Here is a 19324-nt window from a genome sequence, read left to right as displayed (position 1 = left end):
GGCCCCGGAGAGCATCGGGGACCCCCGCGCGGGGGGCTCGGCGCCCTCGGGCTGTGCCCGGGGAGGGGTCCCTGCCCTCGAGCTGTGCCCTGGGAGGGGTCCCTGCCCTCGGGCTGTGCCCGGGGGGCTCTCCCAGCCCTCGTTGTGTGCCTGGGAGGGGCTCGGTGCCTGCCCGGGGGCTCCATCCCCGCCCGCCCCAGCCCGGCGAAGGGCGGCTCCGGGCGGGGGGGATAAGCCCGAGACCCCAGTCTCCGCCGGGCTGGCGCTGGGGATTTTCCAGGATCGCCTTTTCTTCGCCAGGAAGCTTCTGGCAAGGCGCAGGTTTCGGTGCGATCCTGGGGGAGCAGGGAAGGAGCCGTTATATAAACCCCTCCGTCGCTCTCCTTGTTGTGGGAGCCGATTTAGGGCAGGTATTGCAGGTCCAAGGGTACCAACTTTTGGTTACGTAAGTTATCCCCGTCTAACGGGCTGCTGGAGCTGCTTATTTTTTTTGACACGAGTTTTTCATCCTTGGCAGCCGCTCCTCACCATCCCCACGGACACACCCATCCCTTCATCCTCGGGGGCAGGAAAAGGAGCTCTGAAACGGGGCTTTGACGTGTCGGGTTTGGGCAGGAGTCGCTGGGTTGTACAATTGCGGTGCTTAAGGAATTCAGGGGATGTGCAAAATGGTTATTGATAAATGGAGCATCCTTTTTTTTTTAAATTATTTTTCTTTGCGAAGGAGGGTCAGTTTTGCTCCGAGAGTCCAGTGGTAAGGAGTTCAAAAAGCTGCCTCTGTTTAAAGGGCGATGGAGGTTCCTACTGTATCCCTGTCACGGCCCAGGAGTAGCATGACGCATTTTTCTTCTGGCTGAACGCTCTGATTTATGTTGTGTGCACCCAATCCTCCTGCAAAGGGGGTAGGAAAAATCAGATTTTGCTCCTATTTGCTGTTGTGCAAATCTGGAATTATCAACCGAGGCTAATGCTGGAAGAAGGAGGATAATGGATGTGTGGCTGCCCTGATTTTGCTGCTGAATAGACACAGATTTGGTGGCAGGCCCTCGAAGGGATGCGAGCTGTGTGTGCTTTTGTCTCCAAGGTGGTTGAGATGAGCAGAAGGATTCGCCCTGATCTCAGAGCCCTCTCAAGAGCCCAGCAGCAGCCCTGGTTACTGCCAGAAGCATCATTAAAATGCTCCAGGCTGCGTTTTTGTGGCCACTTTATGTATGTTTTTTCCCTTCTTCTTCCCTAATTGATGCCCAGTGTGTTAGGACTCAGGCTGTCGGTCACATCCATGACCAGGCTTTCCCTTTTTAATGGCACAAGGAGCCTGCACTGGAGGTGGGTATCAACACTGCAGTGTTTCTGGAAACGGTAAACATGTAGGACAGTTTGCTGGAGAGGCTGGCATTGAAAGACAAGTGGGTTTTTCACACCCCACGTTAATTCACTCAGGCTTATTGGCATTTGCAGCAGCTCCTAAATTTAAATTTTGGGGGTTTCTTTGTATTTGAAATCGGTGGCATTGTCCGGGGGAGTTCTCCATTGCAGCAGGAAGAGGAAGGAGAAGGAGGAGGGAGATGGACTTCACATCTCCTAGATGCTAAGCAGTGATATAAAAGATGGGTATTATGGTATAAATCAGTATCTGATGCAATTCGTGGAATTTGGTGTTAAAAGAGCCGTGTCAGTTGAGAATTGGGTACTCCAACTCTTCAGCTTTATTATGAGGAATTTGGGAAAACATCTGATTGTTCCTTCTGTTTGTTGACCAGTGGAGTTGGCACCTCAAAACCAGGGCCCTGAGCATCCCTGTCACTGTTTTACATGTATTTTTCTATAAGTTCATATATATTTTTTTCTGTAAGTCCATGGCACCTCTGAGTTAAAAGTCCAGCTTTTGGTTTCCCCAGCCTTTGGCTGTGCTGGTATGGCTTTGTTCTCTTCCAAAGGCGTTTTTAGGAGGAGGGAAAAAAGAATCAGAGTAAGTACAAGTGCATGTCTGAGGGCCAAAGGTGTGGTTTAAACCAAACACTCACAGCATGTATGTGCTTTGCTTTAAATATTCATCTGCTGTAAAAATGCATCTGTGATGTGTGGATGAGGGAACCAGGGGGATGTAGCAGCCACTTTTAACTGTCCTCCCAGTCAGGAGCTCTGCAGTGGGTTTCACTCTTGTTTATGAGTACTGCAAAAAAAAGAAAACCAACATTTGTTTTTGACCTAAGATCTTGAAGAAGCAAGCTGTAACCTGGGCTGGGATGAAATCATGCTGCCTGATAGCTGCCTTTTTGTAATTACTTTCCTGTTCCTGCCAAACTGTCTTCTAATTTCAGGAAATCTTAATAACCATTTTGTAAATCCTTCCCTTAACCCTAATTTGCTAAATACATGCTTATTTCCATCTGGTTCTGCAGTGGTGCTCTGAAAAGGCAAGGAAAGGATCCTCTGCATCGAAACATCACTAAATTGGACCAAAGGAGCTTGTTTGTGTTGCGTAACCCCTGGCAACAGACTTTTGGGCCGTTTTCCTGACAGCAGTTGACTCACGTTGAGCCAAGTAGTGACTCCACTGTGTGGGTGCATATAGGAAATTTTGCATACAACCAAGGCAGAAAAAAATAAGAGGTGTGGATCTAACACGTCCCTCCAAGTGTTATTTAGTGCTGCTGCTGCTGCAGATGATGGTGGCAGGCTGCAGGTAGGAGTGAAGCTGCCAGAGCAGACGAGACCACTGGAACCCACCTCCTTCCCCGTTCTGATTTTTTTTTTTTGAATTTTTTTTTTGATCGTCAGTGTGATGAAAGGCCTTCCAGATGAAATAAAACATTTTATCTTTCCAGTTGAAAGTGCAGCAGTTGACTTGTGTTTTGACGTGGGCTGGTGAATAATGCAGAGGTTGTTGCCTTCCATCCTCTTTCATCTCTGGAGTGACACTGCAGACTGTCAGCTCTCCCACTGAATAATTGTGTCTTGTGTTGTGCTTCTTTTGTTGCAGAGTGATCGTCTTTTGATCAAAGGTGGTAAAATAGTTAATGATGACCAGTCCTTCTATGCAGACATTTACATGGAGGACGGGTTGATAAAGTAAGTGAAGCCTCATGGTGGGATTGGGGATGCATGGAAATGCACTGCAGATTGGCTGGAGTAGTTTAATCTCAGAGAGCTCTATTAAATTGCAATGAAAAATTAATATTTCCACCTCTGTCGTGGTGTTTAATGAAGGAGCTTTAAAAGCAGGGTGTTGAATTAAATAAACAACTGGGCCGAAACCTCACTGGCTCCAAGGAGGTACTTACATGCACTTAATTTTAGCCATGTGAGCAGCCCCATGCTGAGATGACACATGTGTTTGAAGTTATCTGTGCTGTAACATTTCACTGAGTTATGACTTCAGATATTTTGAATCCAGAGTTCAGCATCCTAACACAGTTAATTCTCTTTTAGGCTTGGAGGCTGGACTTAGGTGACCTCTGGAAGTCTCTTGCAGTGCTGACTTCTCTCGGTCTGTGATGCAAGGATCACTCCAGCCCTCCTTCTTCAAGTTAAAAATGACCCTGTAGTGGAAGAGGTTCAGACCTCTTTCTGTGTTTTCAGGCCTGAAACATGCGTTCCTGGCACATTAAATGTGTTACAGATTTCTTTGGAAAATTACTCTTAGGAAAAAATGGACAAGACGGAGGTTACAAACAAGGAATTTTCCTGTTCTGGCTAAACAGCCAGCACATGTGCTTTTTTAATCAAGGTTAGAAGTTAAAGGAGCCAGCCAGAGACAGCTAATTAATTGCAGTGTGTCATCCACTACTGCACTGCTAAAAATAGGTCTGTGAAGAGCTGGACTGGAGAGACCTCTGAGGGTCTCACCAGGAATTTGGTAACCAATATCTGCTTGAATTTATGTTTGTGCAGGGATTCTGTAATACTTACACATGAGAGGAAGGTAGAAAATATAGAAGCAAAAACTCTTCAGTGCTCCCAAACCAATGGTAACATCGAAATTGCTGTTAGAGAGCTTGAATCAAAGTGTTGAGCTGCCAGTTAAAAAAAGCCCCAGTAAAGCTGTGTTTGGTGCAGTGATCGTCCATGACCTGCACAGCCCCTTCTGGAGGGGCTCTGTCTTTTCCTTCCTTTAATATTGCCCCAAAATCCTGAAGGAATTGCATGCTTCACTCGCTGTTATGCAACTGCTTCCAGGGGAAGAATGAAACACCCTCAGCCCTGTGTGTGCTGATCCTGTGCCCTGCTTTATATGGAAAAAGACAACTGCAGCCAGGCTAAGTAGCACTGGGGTGTTTGTTTACATGCTGCTCACCTGGGTGTGCCTGACCTGCTCCTTGAAACCTCTTTCCCCAGGCAAATAGGGGAGAACCTGATTGTGCCAGGGGGAGTGAAAACCATCGAGGCCCATGGCAGGATGGTGATTCCTGGCGGGATCGACGTCCACACCCGGTTCCAGATGCCAGAGCAGGGGATGACATCTGCTGATGATTTCTTCCAGGGGACCAAGGCTGCACTGGCTGGCGGCACCACCATGATCAGTAAGTGCCTGCTTTCCTCTTCCAGCAAAGCTGGGCTTTTCTATTTCCCCGATAAGAACAGGAGCTGTGGGAGTCACCTTGTTCTGGACCAGTGGGTGATGTCTGGCCAGGTTGCTGGGGAAAGCTTGTGGGAATAAGGGTGGAAAAGCAGGACCCCAGGATTTCCCCATCTTGCAGTTGTCACTCGTTTCACTTGTCTTCCCTTGCTGGTGATGTGACTTCAGCAGGTTTTTGGGTCTGCTTGTGCTGGAACCAGTGTTACTGTGACCTCTGGCTCCAGAGCGAGGAGCAGATCCCCCACATTCCTGTGCTTTGGTCCCTTGTCTGTGGAAAGATGTCCATTGTATTTCTCACACCCAGAAGCCTGATGCCAGTGTTCTGTGTGTCTTTGAAAACTGAGCCACTTATTTCAGGATCTGCACATGCCCACTTCAGCTTTAGCACCAGGATTTTTGTTAACGTAGCTCTGTTTGTACTCATCTCCTCCTCTGGAGAAAGAGAGGAATTGGAAAGTGAAAATACCTCAAAATAAAACAGACAGACTGACTGACTGTTGTGCTGACAGCAGGATCAGACATGCCTGGTGTTCCCTTCTGCCTCTAAAACACCTCAGGAATGGCTTCCAGGCTATCTGTCCCTGCTTGTGTTAGCCACTGGATCTTAAAACTCCACAAGCAAGTCATTGTTGGTAACCTTGTTTGAGCCAGAGGAAAAAAACCAAACCCTTCTGTTGCAGAGCAGCTGATCAGGTGTAAAACTCTACCACGGTGTCCCAGGCTCTGTTGCTGCATGTGGGAATGAGGGATAAAGGTGTGAAGTGATCCAAAATCTGAGCATCTCGCAGTCTTTCATGTACTCTGAGGTGCTGCCATTCCACAGGAGGGGAGTTCAGGCACAGAGGAATAAAAGAATCTGGTTCAGAACAGGTATTAGTGTCTATTGTCCAGTTCATGGATATAAAGAGATCTTAGGCACAGCCAGGAACCAGCTTAACTCTCCTCAGTTCAAACCAAGCTCCGCACGGACTGGAACATCCTCATCTCCCAGAGCTTGGTTGTGAGCAGTCCTTGATCCCTGGCCTGGTGGGTGGACTTGGATTGATTGACAGGAGGCTGGAGGTTATGTCTTGGTCTGATGCTTCAAAGAAACAATCTTAAAATTACCTGGGAAATTACTTTTCATAACATTATCACTTCAGGCTGTGAGGTTTGTGGCTGAAGATAAGCTCACACACACCGGGGATGTGGCTGTGGATGGTGCCTTTGTGCACACTAATACCCACTTCTCCTTCAAATCTTTGCTGTCACTTTGAATCAATAGCACTGAAATGGTTTTTTATTTTCAGCCTCAGTTCATTGACTTCGTTTTGTTGGTTGTTCCTTCATTAGGAGTACACCTGGTTCACACAAATTATTGTTTTGTTCTTCCTTGTTAAGTCGAATTAGATCAAAATAACATTCTCTGTCATCTGCATGTGACCTTCCAGCAGCACTATTCCCCTCAGTGGCACTTCTTGAAAGCAGAAATTGCTTTGGCAAAATTTTTTCTGGAGTAGCCCTTTACTTTGGTTGCCTAATTTTACCTCTGCAGAGCCTCCTGTTTCAGAAATGCTTTATGTGTGTAAATATTTATTGCCTTCATGGCTGTAGTACCTGAATATCTCACTAATGGTGAGATACCACTTTTCTGAGTTAGGGAGGTGGGAGGAGAATCCCCCATTTTACAGTTTCTCCTTTTACAGCTGTGAAAATGAGCATAATTTGGATTATGACCATGGGCAAACCATTCAGAGGAGGCTGGTGATTAAACTTGACCATCCTAAGTATCTCAGATTAAGACACCAAAATACAAAATCATCTCTGAACAACAAAAAAAATCTTCCTGTGACTGCAGCAAGGACTAATTGGGTGATGGAGAAGCATTTCTGATTGGGCGGGAATCTGCAACTGGAGCAGTGGAAAGCAGGATGAATGATCCAGAGTAGACTTCAAAGCTTTGGAGCCTCTGCCCTGTGTCAGCTCAGCTGTTCCTCTGAGCAAAATTACAGCATTTGCAAAAGTTTTTCCACAGTGAAGCCCTGGTGAACACTCTCTTGGTGGGTGGCCCTTGGGCTTCCCCACAGCAGGTGGGAGTTGTGGTGGATAGCAGCATTGTTTTTTCTTACGATAAATGGGGCAATATTTAGTGAACTGGATTAATGGTATCACAAATTGCAGCCTGAAAATGACACTCTTATCTCACTGTATATTTTAAATGCTGGGATTTTTCAATCTGATCCTCCTGTGGACTTGTATGTCTTTGTTCTTCAGTCTTTTTTAGGAAAAAGCACTTCTTTTTGGATGTGAGATTTGTGGAAAAAACCACCCAATTTCCTCATTAGTGCTTTAAGCAAACTTTGTGTGGTTGATTTACAAATACCTTTACTCCATCTGTTTCTCTGCTTTGTGCATAACCCTCACTTTGGGCACACAAAACAGCTTCCTCAGCTTCATGCTTCAATTTGTTTCACATTTTTGTGCAGGAGGGCATTTTAAGGCTGTTTACTTTACAATTGTTGTAGGGAAATACTTGTTTTACACACAGTTTTCAGTGAAATCGAAACAAGAACCTTGGATACGTTTCCCCTGATGGTTGGTTTATAAAAATTGTGGGTGAAATTCTGGCTTTGGTGAGTTTTGGCATCGACCTGCAGTGCCAGGAATTCACCTGGGGGATCTGCTTTGGTGAACCTCATTTTCAGCTCAGATCAAATTCAATGTTGCTCCTTTAATTCTCATGGCAGACACATCCAAGGGAAGCACAGGCATGTAACCTACTGTTTCCAAGCCCTGTCCTCATTTGCTTGCTCCCCTCTGAATTCATCCCTGCAGCATCACGGGGGGAATCAGATGGGTCCTGCTGTCAAATGGAGCAATTGTGGGGTTTTTGTGGCACCAGGGGAGATTTATCCTGGTGGGAAACAGATGTAGTTCCATTCCAGGGCTTCCCAGCCCATCAGGAAAAAGGGGCTGGGGGTGATGGTCCAAACCTGCTCTTTTGTCTCTCTGTCGCTTGCTTTCCTGAGCCCTCCTTAGGTTGCTCCACTCAGGAGTTAGGGCTGATTTATTTTTCTGCTGGCTCCCCTGAGGCCATCTGAGCAGGAATTCCAGCTATGATCCTTCTGTCTCTCCCTTCTGCAGTGCCAAAGGCTCCAGCTGACTTTGCTAGCAGAGGAACAAACAGAGTTGGTTTTGCCTGAAATTACGTACTGTGATATCTTTGTTTTTCTGCAGTGACAATTTGCATGGTCCTTTTCTCTGTCCCCACCGTAAAGCAGTGTTGGTGTGGGTATGTCAGCTGAACAGCCCTCCCTGTGGGTTTTAGGATAACGTTGCTCCAGGAAAAAAACTTGGATTCTCGCCCTTTTGAAATGTCAGAATGCAGTGTTTGGGCATTAAGTTGAAAGGAGAATTCCAGAACACTCCACAGAGAATTTTGAAGGAGAGAGGAGTATTAGATGTGCTCCAACCTCTTCTGGTCGCTTCCCTAAACTCCCCTGTATTCCGTGCACAGAGAACAGTCCTCCCAGAGTTTTGGAAAAGGGCACTGTCTGAAGTTGCCCTTTACAAGAGGCTAAAATTTTGGTGAGCTAAAAATGGCGTTTTTCATAGAATCACAGAATATCCTGAGTTGGAAGGGACCCCCAAGGATCATCAAAGTCCAATGCCTGCACAAGACACCCTATTTTTCCCAACTTGAGCTAGGTTAATACCCCAGGGTATAACCCAGTCCCTGGAGCTGTTAGAGGGGGAAGAATCCCTGCTAGGAACGGAGTGGCCTCTCGGAGCCCGGTGATGGTTTGGTTGCTGATTAACTGTGATGAGTGAAATCCCCATCAAACTCAGTGGAAAAACTCCCCCTGATGTGAGCAGGGGCAGGATTGCCTCTCTCTGCTGCCAGCCCTGCAGGAGGGTTGAAGAAGTTAAGCTCTGTGTATTTACTGGCTCTCTGATCCCCAAGCCTGTTTAATGTCCCAGTGAGAACTTCATCCATCCAGGCCTGCTTCCGCACACATTTGAGCCCCTCCTCCCAGACTCTGCTTCTTCCCTGGTATCTGCTGTCCTTGGGTGAAATCTCTGGCTGACATTGCCTCTGTTGACTCAGTCAACCACTGTTGTAATCAAAGAGAGAAATTACAGTGAGAGAAATTATAGCTTTTTCTGGCCTGGTGGCTTGGAAGCCAGCAGCCTTTTGAACTCGAGCAGCAGTTATCCTAATGACATGGGGAGGGAAGGCTGGGGAGGGAAGCCTGTGTATCTTGGGAGGTTCAGGAGATGAAGGGGAGCTTCACATGGGCTGCTGTTGGCTCCCTAATTCCTGACCCTGCTATTAAAGAGCTCCCGTGGGCAGCATTGCAGGGATTTGAGCTGCCCAGCCCCAATCAAACTCACAGTGAGGTGACACCAGGTCTCCCAGGTCATCCTGAATATCACCTCCTTGCTGGAAGGAGATGTTTCCAGTCAGAAATGATTCCTTTCCTCTTGGTTTTTGATCTGAGTGTGACAGAGAATGGAGCTGCCCCAAAGGAGATCAGAGTCTCTGATAGTCTCAGCTTAAAGTGGGCTTTAGACAAGGTGAGGGTGTGGGGTGGTATTAAAACCCACCAGTGGAGATCAGATCATATTCTACCTGACTGGGTGCATTTATTTTATATTATCAGGGTTAGTCCTGTGCTGGTCTAGAGTGTAAATGATGAAAGGAGGAGGAGGGAAGCAGAGACAGAAGGAGGTGACAGCAGTGATCAGGCAGGGACTTGTGGCTGAGCTGGAATTATAAAACCAAGTGTTTTGCATCCAAGAGCAGCGACCACAGAGCTGCAGTGTCTCCCCAAGTCCCTGGCTGTGTGTACACAGCACTGCATTGTTCCACAGGAACCAGCCCGTTTTGTTTCTCTTTGCACCCAGAGATGAAAGAGGAACTGTGTGCTGGGACCAGCCCTGCAGACAGGCTGCCCTGGCTCTGGAGCTTGTTTCTCTTCCTGGCAGTGGTTCTTCTGCCCCAAAGAAGTGTTTAATTCTCTAGAAACGCAGTGAGAATGTCCACAGATTATTGGGGATTTCTCTGGGTGGGAATCCTGGCTCTCTGTGACTGGAATAGTGGCATCACCACGCAGGAGTGCAGAGTCCCTCCTGCCCTGTCCCTCCTCTCCCCAGCTTCCTTTGGTCCTTTTTACACCCCCAAAACCAGCCTTGGCCCTGATTCACTCTAAATCTCTTTGCTTCACCAGCTCCCAGCTTCCTGCTGCTGTGTTTGTGCCTTACATTCAGGGCAGGCTTAAAATCCTTAATGAGAAAGTGGGGCTGTAAGCAGAGCTGGGCAGTTCCCTGGTGTGAGCTCCTCTTCCCGAGCTTTTAAACCCCTCTAAGTCCATTAGGCTCTGCCTGCAGCGGGTTGTGCAGCCTGTGTCCTGGGGCTTGCTCTGCTCCCAGCATCCCAGCAGTGCTGGATGGGATCCCCCATTGTTCTGCTGGGGATTCCAGCAGGGGCTCACAGGGATCTGCCAAGCCCTTGATGTCCCTTGCCAGAGAGCACAGGAGGAAACAGCTGTGCAGACCTCAGATGTGTTGTGTGTTTCTGTGTGTTCTGAGGGGGGTTTTTTTGACCCTTTGGGCTGCAGCTATTGTTTGCCACCTCTCTGTGCTGGGAGAACAGGCTCCTGTGAGGAGCAGGGCCCTGTGAGGAGCACACAAGGACTCGGGAGCTGGGTGGCTGTGCCTGGGGTGATGCAGGAGGTCTGTGGGGTGGTGAGGTGTTTAACCCTGGCTGTCACATACTCAGCTGGGCCATCGTCCTGCCTCAGTGCTGAAAGGTGAAATCACTGGCCCTGGTGTTGGGCTGGAGCCCTGTGAAACCTCTGCAGTCCAGCCTGGCTTGTTTTTGAGTCAATCAGGAGATTTTTCTTGATTTTCCCACCTTTTCCTTCCCCAGAGCTGCTGGGGATCCTGCCCCTTGTTCCTCTGCCATCCTTCTGCCTCCTCTGCCATCCTTCTGCCTCTTGGCAGCACGGATTTTTTAAAGAGCAGGCGAGGGGTCCCTTTCTCTGTTTTGCCCCATTCTGCTCCAGCCCCTCCCTGTGCAGGAAGGAGGGGATGGAGGCAATTCCACACGTGCTGGAGCCTGGTTTAGTTCTGAACACACGAGTGCTGGAGTGGCAGCAGCTCTGACAGTGCAGATGTGGCTGACCTATATTTTTCCGTGCGTCCAAAAAGCGGGATTTATTTCAGGAGAAATTAACCCATGTTGTCTGTTGATGCAATAGCACTTAATGCCTCTTACTCTGTTTAATGCTGGGGCTCAGAGGTGCTGCTTTCCCACTGTGTGGGGAAGAGTTCTTTTGTTTGAAGAGCTGCTTTTAAGTGCTTTTCTTAGAGAATCAGAATGGTTTGGGTTGGAAGGGACCTTAAAGATCATCTTGTTCCAACCTCTGCCGTGGGCAGGGCACCTTCCACTATCCCAGGTTGTTCCAAGCCCTGTCCAGCCTGTCCTTAAACACTTCCAGGGATGGGGAACCTGAGCCAGGGCCTCACCACCCTTATAATAAAGAATTTCTTCCTAATATCTCATTTAAACCTGCCTTCCTTCAGCTTAAGGCTACCTCCCTTGTCCTATGACTACATGCCCTTGTTAAAAGTCCCCAAAATCCCCAAATTCTTGCTTTCTGTGTCCAGTGCTCCCATCCCCAAGTTCCAGGCCTTAGAGATGACACAAAAGAGAAGTAAAGAGCCAGTGGATCTCTCTGATGTGCTGTGTCTCACCCAGCCACTTACATCAGTGGAAAATGTACATGATGTTTTCAAGGGTGCAGTTGTAAAAACTGGCTCCTCCAGGTCTGCTGTGGATGGAAAAAAAAATCTTTAAAACTAAATTATTCACCTCCCTTCATATAACATCATTAGCTGCCTGTGATAGGTTTTCAGGGCATGTGTGTTAAACCTTGCTAGATAAAGTATATTAATCACCTTCAAGCCTTGACAAGGTCTTCAAAGAAGCAGCAGAAAATAGTGCCTCCAGCTCTTTTCTCTGCCTGTTTTTCTGAGCAGGGAATTTTTGTCTCCCTACCAGTGTTCAACCCCTTGGCTGCTTTTGCCTTCCTGTGAGCTTGACTCAGCAGAAAATGCCCTGGTCAGGCAGGACCTTTCAGCTCTCCACGTTGGGAATTAGCTCCATGTGCCATGGGAGGAATGCAAGTGGAGCCTGAAAGAAGCAAAGGCTAAAACCAACTGCAGGATTCCCCAGTCGGGATGGATTTGGAGTGCTGTCTGTGGAATGGGATTTGATGTCTTCGATCAGCAGAGCCTCTTTTCCCTCTTTCCTTCAGCCCCTGTGCCTTCAGAGCTCATAGATCCCATCTGTTTCTTAGAAACCAGATTTTTTTTTTTTTTTTAATCTTTCTGGTGAGAGGGAGAAATGTTTGAGGAATACAAATGAGCTCCTCCTGTCTGGCACACTTCTGTCACACTCAGGAGCTGCCAGTTGTTACCAGCTTGGGGCTGTGCTTGCATCTTTTCACAGCCCTCACTCCCATGGAAGCCCTGTGCATTTGCAGGGAACGCAGGGGTGGACATTTAGGAGTTAAGGCTTCTGGGAGAACTCTTTTTCCCCCCTTGGTTCACTGCAGTTGGTGTTGGTACCGCCTTTGCAACAATGGGAATGTCATTCCATTTCTCCGTGCTGGTTGCTGGCTGTCCATAATGGGAGGTGGCTTTGTTGCTGAGGGGTTATGGCTTTAATTCAAATTAATTAAGCTCACCTAGAGCCTCATATCATAAGTAAAAAGTGATTATTTTTATGAAGAGCTGTCTGAGAAGCTGATGTGGGCAACACGAAGCAAGGAGATAATCCCTGTCCCTCCCACTTGTCATCTGCAGATCCTGAGGAAAGTGGTTTTGGCTTCCTATTCTAAGTATCAGAAGGAACTTTTTGACTTCACATACGAATATTAACTGGGAAATGCTTTGGTTGGTTTTCAGAGCCCACCAGAAAGGGCTCAGCTTCTGGAAGCTTCCCTTTCGGCCACTTCTCTGGGTGTGTTTGCACCAGATTGCTTTTGTCCCTAGAAGCAGCTACATATGTGCAGCGTGGATATTTTTGGAATCTAGGGGACTCACTGGTGGTGTTTTACATATGAATGAAGTTCCCTGGTGCAGCCTCCAGGCAGCAGGAGCTGGGAAGGAGTTCCTGGAGAACCCTCCCAAATTATGGCACGGCACTGAGTTGGTGCAGAGAAGGGGGGAAGCTCCCAAGCTACAACACACTGAGGGGTTTGTGCTCCCAAACTGGGGTTCTTCATGGGACTGGCAAGATTCCAGACTCCTTGAAAAGCCAGGCAGGGCCAGTTCAGCAGCCAGGGGCTGTGTTACAGGATCTCTGTTCCAATATCCCGATATTGCTTAAAAAAATCTCTCTTTCTGGAGTGGGTGTCAGTTAATGATACTTCCCAGCAGGCTTTTCTTTACTTCAGATTAGATTTCTCGGGATTAGTATCAGTGTCCCAAGAGAAGAGTTCAGCTACTGATGGGCTTTACAAAGGACTTTTCAGCCTGATGGGCAGAGGCTGTTTTCCCACCGTGAATGGAAAAAGTTTTGGAAAGTCTTCATAGCACAGCTGAGAAAAATGTAGATGTGCAGGGTGTTCTTAGAAGTAGAATAAGGCCATGGAACCAGGACCAGAGTTCAGGTCTCTGAACCAGTCAGTCCTTCTGCCATACAAGCACTCTATAATAAAGGGAAGGGTGGCAACTGTATGGAACAACTCCCACTGAGCCATCCTGCTCAGATCCAGGGGCAATTCCAGCTGTTCCTGGAATCCCAGAATGGTTTGGGTTGGAAGGGACCTTAAACCCCATCCAGTCCCACCCCCTGCCATGGGCGGGGACAGCTCCCACTATCCCAGGTTGCTCCAAGCCCTGTCCAGCCTGTCCTTGTGCCAGGGTCTCCCCACCCTTACAGTAAAGAGTTTCCTTCTAATACCATGTTTGAGACAGGAAATTAAGCTGAGGTGTAGAAAGCAACGGTTGCCCCTAAAAACTGGGTGCATGGAAAAAACAAAAGTCAGATCTTGTGTGTAGGAGTTTCCCAAACCAGTTTGCCACAGGCTGGGTGTCTCTCTTTGGGTGGGCCCAGGAGTGGTGCTTTGTGCCCCAAACCTTGGATTGTTCACAGATATAGGAAGACACCAGACAGCTTGTGAGGCCAGGCTGGGCTGGCTCAAAGCTGGAGGAGGAAGTTCAGCAGCTGGGGAACATGCCATAGGAGTCTCTGTTTAAACTGGGGATAATCTAGTTAGGACCTCCTACAGGTTAATGGTTTCAGCAAGCACAAGAGCTAATTTGCAGGCAGTATCAGTGCCACAAAGTGGAGAGGACACCTGCAGATGGGCAGGTGCGGTCAGGAAATTGCTGTTTGAATTATCTTATCTTATTCTTATGTTTGAAGAGCTGCTTTTAAGTGCTTTTCTTAGAGAATCAGAATGGTTTGGGTTGGAAGGGACCTAAAAGATCATCTTATTCCACCCCCTGCCATGGGCAGGGCACCTTCCACTATTCCAGGTTGTTCCAAGCCCTGTCCTTTGGTAGAAAACAGGTTCTTATCTTTGTCCTTTGGTAGAAAACAGGTTCTGCTGCCCCTCCACGCCACAGCCCAGCACATTTTCTCTATAAACACGAGAATGTTTAGGTCTGATTCAGCCCTCACTTCCATGCCTGCAGCTGTGTGTGACAGTTGTCAGTGGTTTGAGTGGGAACAGGATGGGGACTCCCGGTGTCGTAGCAGAAGTGGCAGTGGTTTGGTGGTGATGGGTGACAACTTCTTCCTCAGAACATGATGTCACCTTGTCACAGACATGAGGAGAGGAAGTGTCTGCTCCTCATCCAGCCATGGGAGATGTTTATTTGACAAATACAGGGTTTTTCTTTTCCCCATTTCTCTCACAAGCTGTAGTAATAAAAAGTGCTTGTATAGAATCAGAGGTCTTCATATTTAGTTTATTTTTGCAGGGGGAGAAAACCCAACTTTTCTAATCCCAAGCACACAAAGCCCTCTCAAAACCATCACGAATTTCCATTGTAAAAACTGGCATTCTGCAGTCACATTCCTCTTTATGTGCAACACTCCTGAGACAAGTCCAGGCCATGAAATTGAAGCGAGGAGCCGAAACTTGGTGATAACAATGCAAATCCAGAACTGTTCCAGCTTCCCAGTGAGTGGAAAAAGCCTGAGGGGCAGGACACATCTCCAGTGACCTGAGAGGGACAGAGCTGGCTCACGGCAAGTGATCTTTTGTCCTCCTGTGTCTGATCCAGCTCTTGCCCCTTGGATGTGTTGTTAATTCCTGTGTTTTGTCTTGACTTGAAATCCATGGCTACAAACCGAGTTTTTTCTCCATCCCAGTCCCTCAAGGTTTACAGACCAATTCATATGGAAGCCTTTGAAGTCCTGTGTGCTCTTGTCATGGCCTTCAAGTGTGGAGTAATGCCTAAAAGAAAGAATAAATCTTGGAACCACTTAAATGTCTCTTTTGAACTTGGTCCCCCCCCCCCCCCGCCATGGTGACCTCCTGAGATACAAAAAATGCACAATAAACCTGTACTGGGAAGAGATGGAGCCTTTTTTTTGATCTGACCTTAATATGCTGCCATTCCAGCTGCAGGGGAAGGTTATTAATTATTGTTGAATTCTTTATGTTTGGGTCCAGCTGGCCTCAAATTGTTAATTGTATTTTGGATGTAATCAGCCAAAAGGACAAGAGAAATATCTGTATAACATCAGTGAGGGAATAAGAGAATGTTGCAGTCTGAAAATGTAATCAGTGGAGCACGGATGTGTCTGATTCTTCTGAGCCTGGTCCAGCTTCTGATTTCTCTGCATCAGGTCTCATAAACTGGATCTGAACTGACAGAAAACAACATGTGATGTCATTTAGACTGCCTTTTCTACGAGTTTGGCAGGCATGTACAGGAGAACAGTCCTTGGGTAGCTGTATTAGCACCATAAATGCTGTTCTGTGCAGGGCTGTAACTCTTCAGAATAATCTCTTTATTCCGGTGTCTTTTCTTGGGGGGGAAACAAGAGTAAAATACTGTGGGAATAAATCTAACAAATACACAGAGCTAAAATCTGGTTGCCAGAGCCAGGATGTGAAGAAAATCCTTCATTTGATATCTCATCAGCTGAGGTGCATCAGATCCATGGAGCAGTTCCCTTCAAAGCAATTTTGTCACTGTCTTTCCTTTTCCCAGATCAAACCCATGCGGAGTGTGGTTTAGAGGAAGAATTGGGATGGAATCAGAAGATAGGAGGTGTAAGGCTGTTCTGGATGACTTGATTTGGGATTTTGAGCTCAGAGAAGGGCTGAGGTCTCTCTAGCCTGGATGGGTGCAGGGCTGCTGAGCTGGAAATTGGGGTTTAATACTTAAATCAGAATTTTTGCTGCTGAAAGGTTTGACTTTGGAATAGCTTTGTTACTGGATGAGGCAGCTTTTGGTAGCTCAATTCCTTGACACATAAAAGGGTCATGATACATAAAGATAGAAGGGATTGTGATATTTCACCAGCTGAGAATTTGAAGCCACTGGATCAAATAAGGTCTGTGATTATGGGATAATCTTCTGTGGGTCAGTTGAGGGCCTGACTTTCAGTTCACGGAGATTGATTTTATTCCTCTTGCTTTCACAGAATTACTCCCAGTTCACACCAGTGCTAGGAGAATATTCCTGCAGCACAGCCTGACAACTCCAGACTTCTAAGCAGGGAGCTGTGCAGTTACCAGGGCTGAATTTAATTACAACCTCTCAATAAATGGCTTGTGACAGAATGTACAACTCAATAAATTCACCAGATTTCATCACATGCAGTTGCTGTGGGGATTAAGTAGTATTAAACAGGCAGATGTGTTTATAGTGATCAAGCTGCTATTTAAAGTTTTGGGTAGGGGAGATCTGCCTGCTAACAGTTAAGCTTAAATGTTAAGGCTTTTCACCTTATAAACTCCTCTTAAACAATAGGCACATTTAATGCTGGTAGGAGCAGGAAATAATGTGTAAAACTGCAGTTTATAATAGCAACTGGAACCCTGAATACATGGTTTTTATTACATACACAATTTTTGTATCATCTGACCCTAATTCATGTTTATATTGTCCATTTCAAACAGTTTTTCTCCTTCCTGGTAGTGGCATTCATTAGCTGAAGCCCCAAAAAAAATTTTCATGCACACTTTGGATGACACTTAATTAAAGCAGTTGAAAAAAATCCTTTCCAGGGGAAAGCTGGAAGCAAGGGCTATTAATAGAAGCTCCACGAAGGGGTTGTTTGCAAGCCAAGGCCTGCTCAGCTGAGGCAGGATGCAAAAAAGAAAAAAAAAAGTGCATGCCACAATGCCAGGAAGCTATAAAACCCGTTAACCCCCACCTATGAGCACATCCATCCCAAAAGCAGAGCTTTGTTTTCAAGGAGAGGCAAAGAGCTGGATCCAGCGTTCCCTCTGAAGCAATAATTTCTCTGGATCTTAGCAAGGGGTCAAAAATATAAAGGCGTTGCTCTTCATCTGCTTTTTTTTTTTTTTTTTTTTTTTTTTAATTTGAGAGAGATTCCAAGTGTTAGAAAGAGATTATATGGGTTTTTTTCTGGCTCTGGTCTCGGAGCATCTTGCAGGCTGTTGGGTAATTCCCCAGCCTTCTGATGAAGACAAGGAGATGTTTTAGGCCAGCCTTAACTGTGGTTCAGCTTTTAGGCTGCCCTTTGTGGTTGGACTTGATCTGTGTGGGTCGCTTCCAGCTCAGGGTATTCCATGATTCTGTGAATTGTGTAAAAAAGCAGTAGGAATGATCTGAGCTTCAAAATTACTTGTGTGTGTATGGGATTGTGCTGGGATCTGATTTTAGTACAGGTTTTACGTTAATATATGATAAGAACGTGTTAATAATTGGTGATGCTAGCAGTCTAAAGTGCTGCCAGCACTTCTACCCTGTGTAGATTTTTCCATACTTACGTTAAAACAGCACTGCTTTATTTTCCCTGTCCTTGGAACATTTCATCCATTCCCCTAAGTCTTTGCCTTCCGCTTCCATTTCACACTCAAATCTCTCCCCACCACCATCCAACCAGTTTGGCTCATGAGATACAGAATATTCCAGCGTGGCTGGATGCCAGCTCTGGTGCAGGAGAGCCACATGGATCACCCAGTGTTGCTGTCTCACTTCAGCTCGTTGTGTGCCTTTAATCCTGAGCCGATTAATCTCGCCGAGGAGGAGCGAGGAATCCTGAGCTGAGCCAGGCAAGCAGGAAAACAGCCCTGGCTGGTGGTGGGTGGCAGCTGGAACAGCAGGAAGCAGGAGCAGATGCACCTTGTAAGCCGTGTGTAATGACAGGAGAGCCAAACCAGGCATGGGAAGGGTAATTAAGAGTCTGGGTGATTAGGGCTGGAGCATGTGGGTCCGCAGGTGCTCAAATCCCACTGCCCTCAGAGGGAGGTGAGTGCTTGGGTTGTCTGGGAGAAAGATAGACTGTCTAGGCTTTTTGGAATCCTGCCAGCATTTTAACAAGGGGAAAAAACTAGATTCTTTGTAATGTATAGAATAGTTTTTCTTACAGTTGTTTTTAAGAAGTTCCTTTGCTGGTGTAACAGCCTTGTTTGCTCTCAGCCCTGGGCTGCTGCATTTTGGGTTCTGCAGCTCAGAAGGTTAAAAGATAAATCTACAGAATGTTTTCTGCTCATAGCTGAGAAACCACTGTAACCCTGAGCTTGGCTTTGCCCTGTGCCTTGCTGAGAGTGTGTTAAATAAAGAGAAACATTAGGATTTGGCCTGAATTTCACTCAGATTCAGGGAGCCACTACAAGGCCCACTAACCCTTTAATTCCTCCTTTGAAGATTTCGTCACTAATGAAGTGATTCTTAAATTATCTTTTCCTTTTCTGTTTTTTGTTTCCTCTCCGTTTTTTTTTCTGTTTCTGGAACAAGCTTTGAGTTTAAAAATGAGCTGGCAACTTCCTTCTCAGACCTCAAGCAGTTGAATTCATTTGCACAGCAAAAAAAAAAATTAACAACAGGAAGAAAACATCTGGGCTGGGGAGCATGACCAGATCAAGGCTGTGGTGGTGGAGGGAATAAAGGGGTGACAGCAGCCTGTGTCGCAACAGTTTGTCCGGAGTGTGCCCTGCAGGCGTGGGGCCACCCCAGGGATTGAACATTCCTGGTTCCTGCTGTGTTGGAAGGAAAGATGGGGCAGTGGGATGGGATCCCCAGGGAGAAGGAGCTCTGTGGGGTCAGCACAGCACTGCTTTTCCCATGGGAAGCCTCCTGGGAATTCTCCATGGAGGGATTTGCTGTGAGCTGGGGTGGGTCAGCCCTTGTGTCTGTGGTCCTGGGGCAGATCATCCCCAGGGATAATCCTGGGAGCCTGGGGCTGTGGGAATGAGGTGGGATGGAGCCTCCATCAGCTGCATGTGCTGCTGAAAGGGACCTGAAAGAAAAAGATTTCTGTTTTACTCTGAGCTCTTGAGCTGTGCCTGAGGGCTGGAAGAAGCTTCTGTGAGCTGCATGTGGGTGATTCCTGCCCATGCCAACAGGCAGGAGCAGTTCCAGAGCTCAGTCCTTTTAAGAGCAGATGAAGAGTCAGCCTTGACTCCTCTCCTTTCCTGGATCTGGGCTCATTTTTACTTATTTAGTCCCCCCAAAACCCCACCCTTGCATGAAGGGATGTAGGCCATGATCTTGCAATGTGTTTGGCCCCTCCCATTGTACAGAGGATGGAAGAATCAAGGA

The 19324-nt window shown here is 47.0% G+C and overlaps 1 protein-coding gene across 2 annotated transcripts in view; it reads left to right on the top strand.

The window, feature by feature from the left end:
* DPYSL2 (dihydropyrimidinase like 2) overlaps positions 1-19324 on the top strand; it is a 53945-nt gene that overhangs the window by 11741 nt on the left and 22880 nt on the right. For both annotated transcript variants that reach the window (XM_048287258.1, XM_048287259.1), the window contains 2 exons: positions 2984-3072; positions 4339-4523. In XM_048287258.1, coding sequence (XP_048143215.1) covers positions 2984-3072; positions 4339-4523 — 274 coding nt within the window. The remainder of the gene's footprint in view (positions 1-2983; positions 3073-4338; positions 4524-19324) is intronic.

This window comes from Corvus hawaiiensis, chromosome 27, assembly GCF_020740725.1.
Source record: "Corvus hawaiiensis isolate bCorHaw1 chromosome 27, bCorHaw1.pri.cur, whole genome shotgun sequence".
NCBI classification, from domain to species: domain Eukaryota; kingdom Metazoa; phylum Chordata; class Aves; order Passeriformes; family Corvidae; genus Corvus; species Corvus hawaiiensis.
The sequence above is the reverse complement of the archived record's forward strand: the minus strand, read 5'-3'. Positions and strand labels throughout refer to the sequence as shown.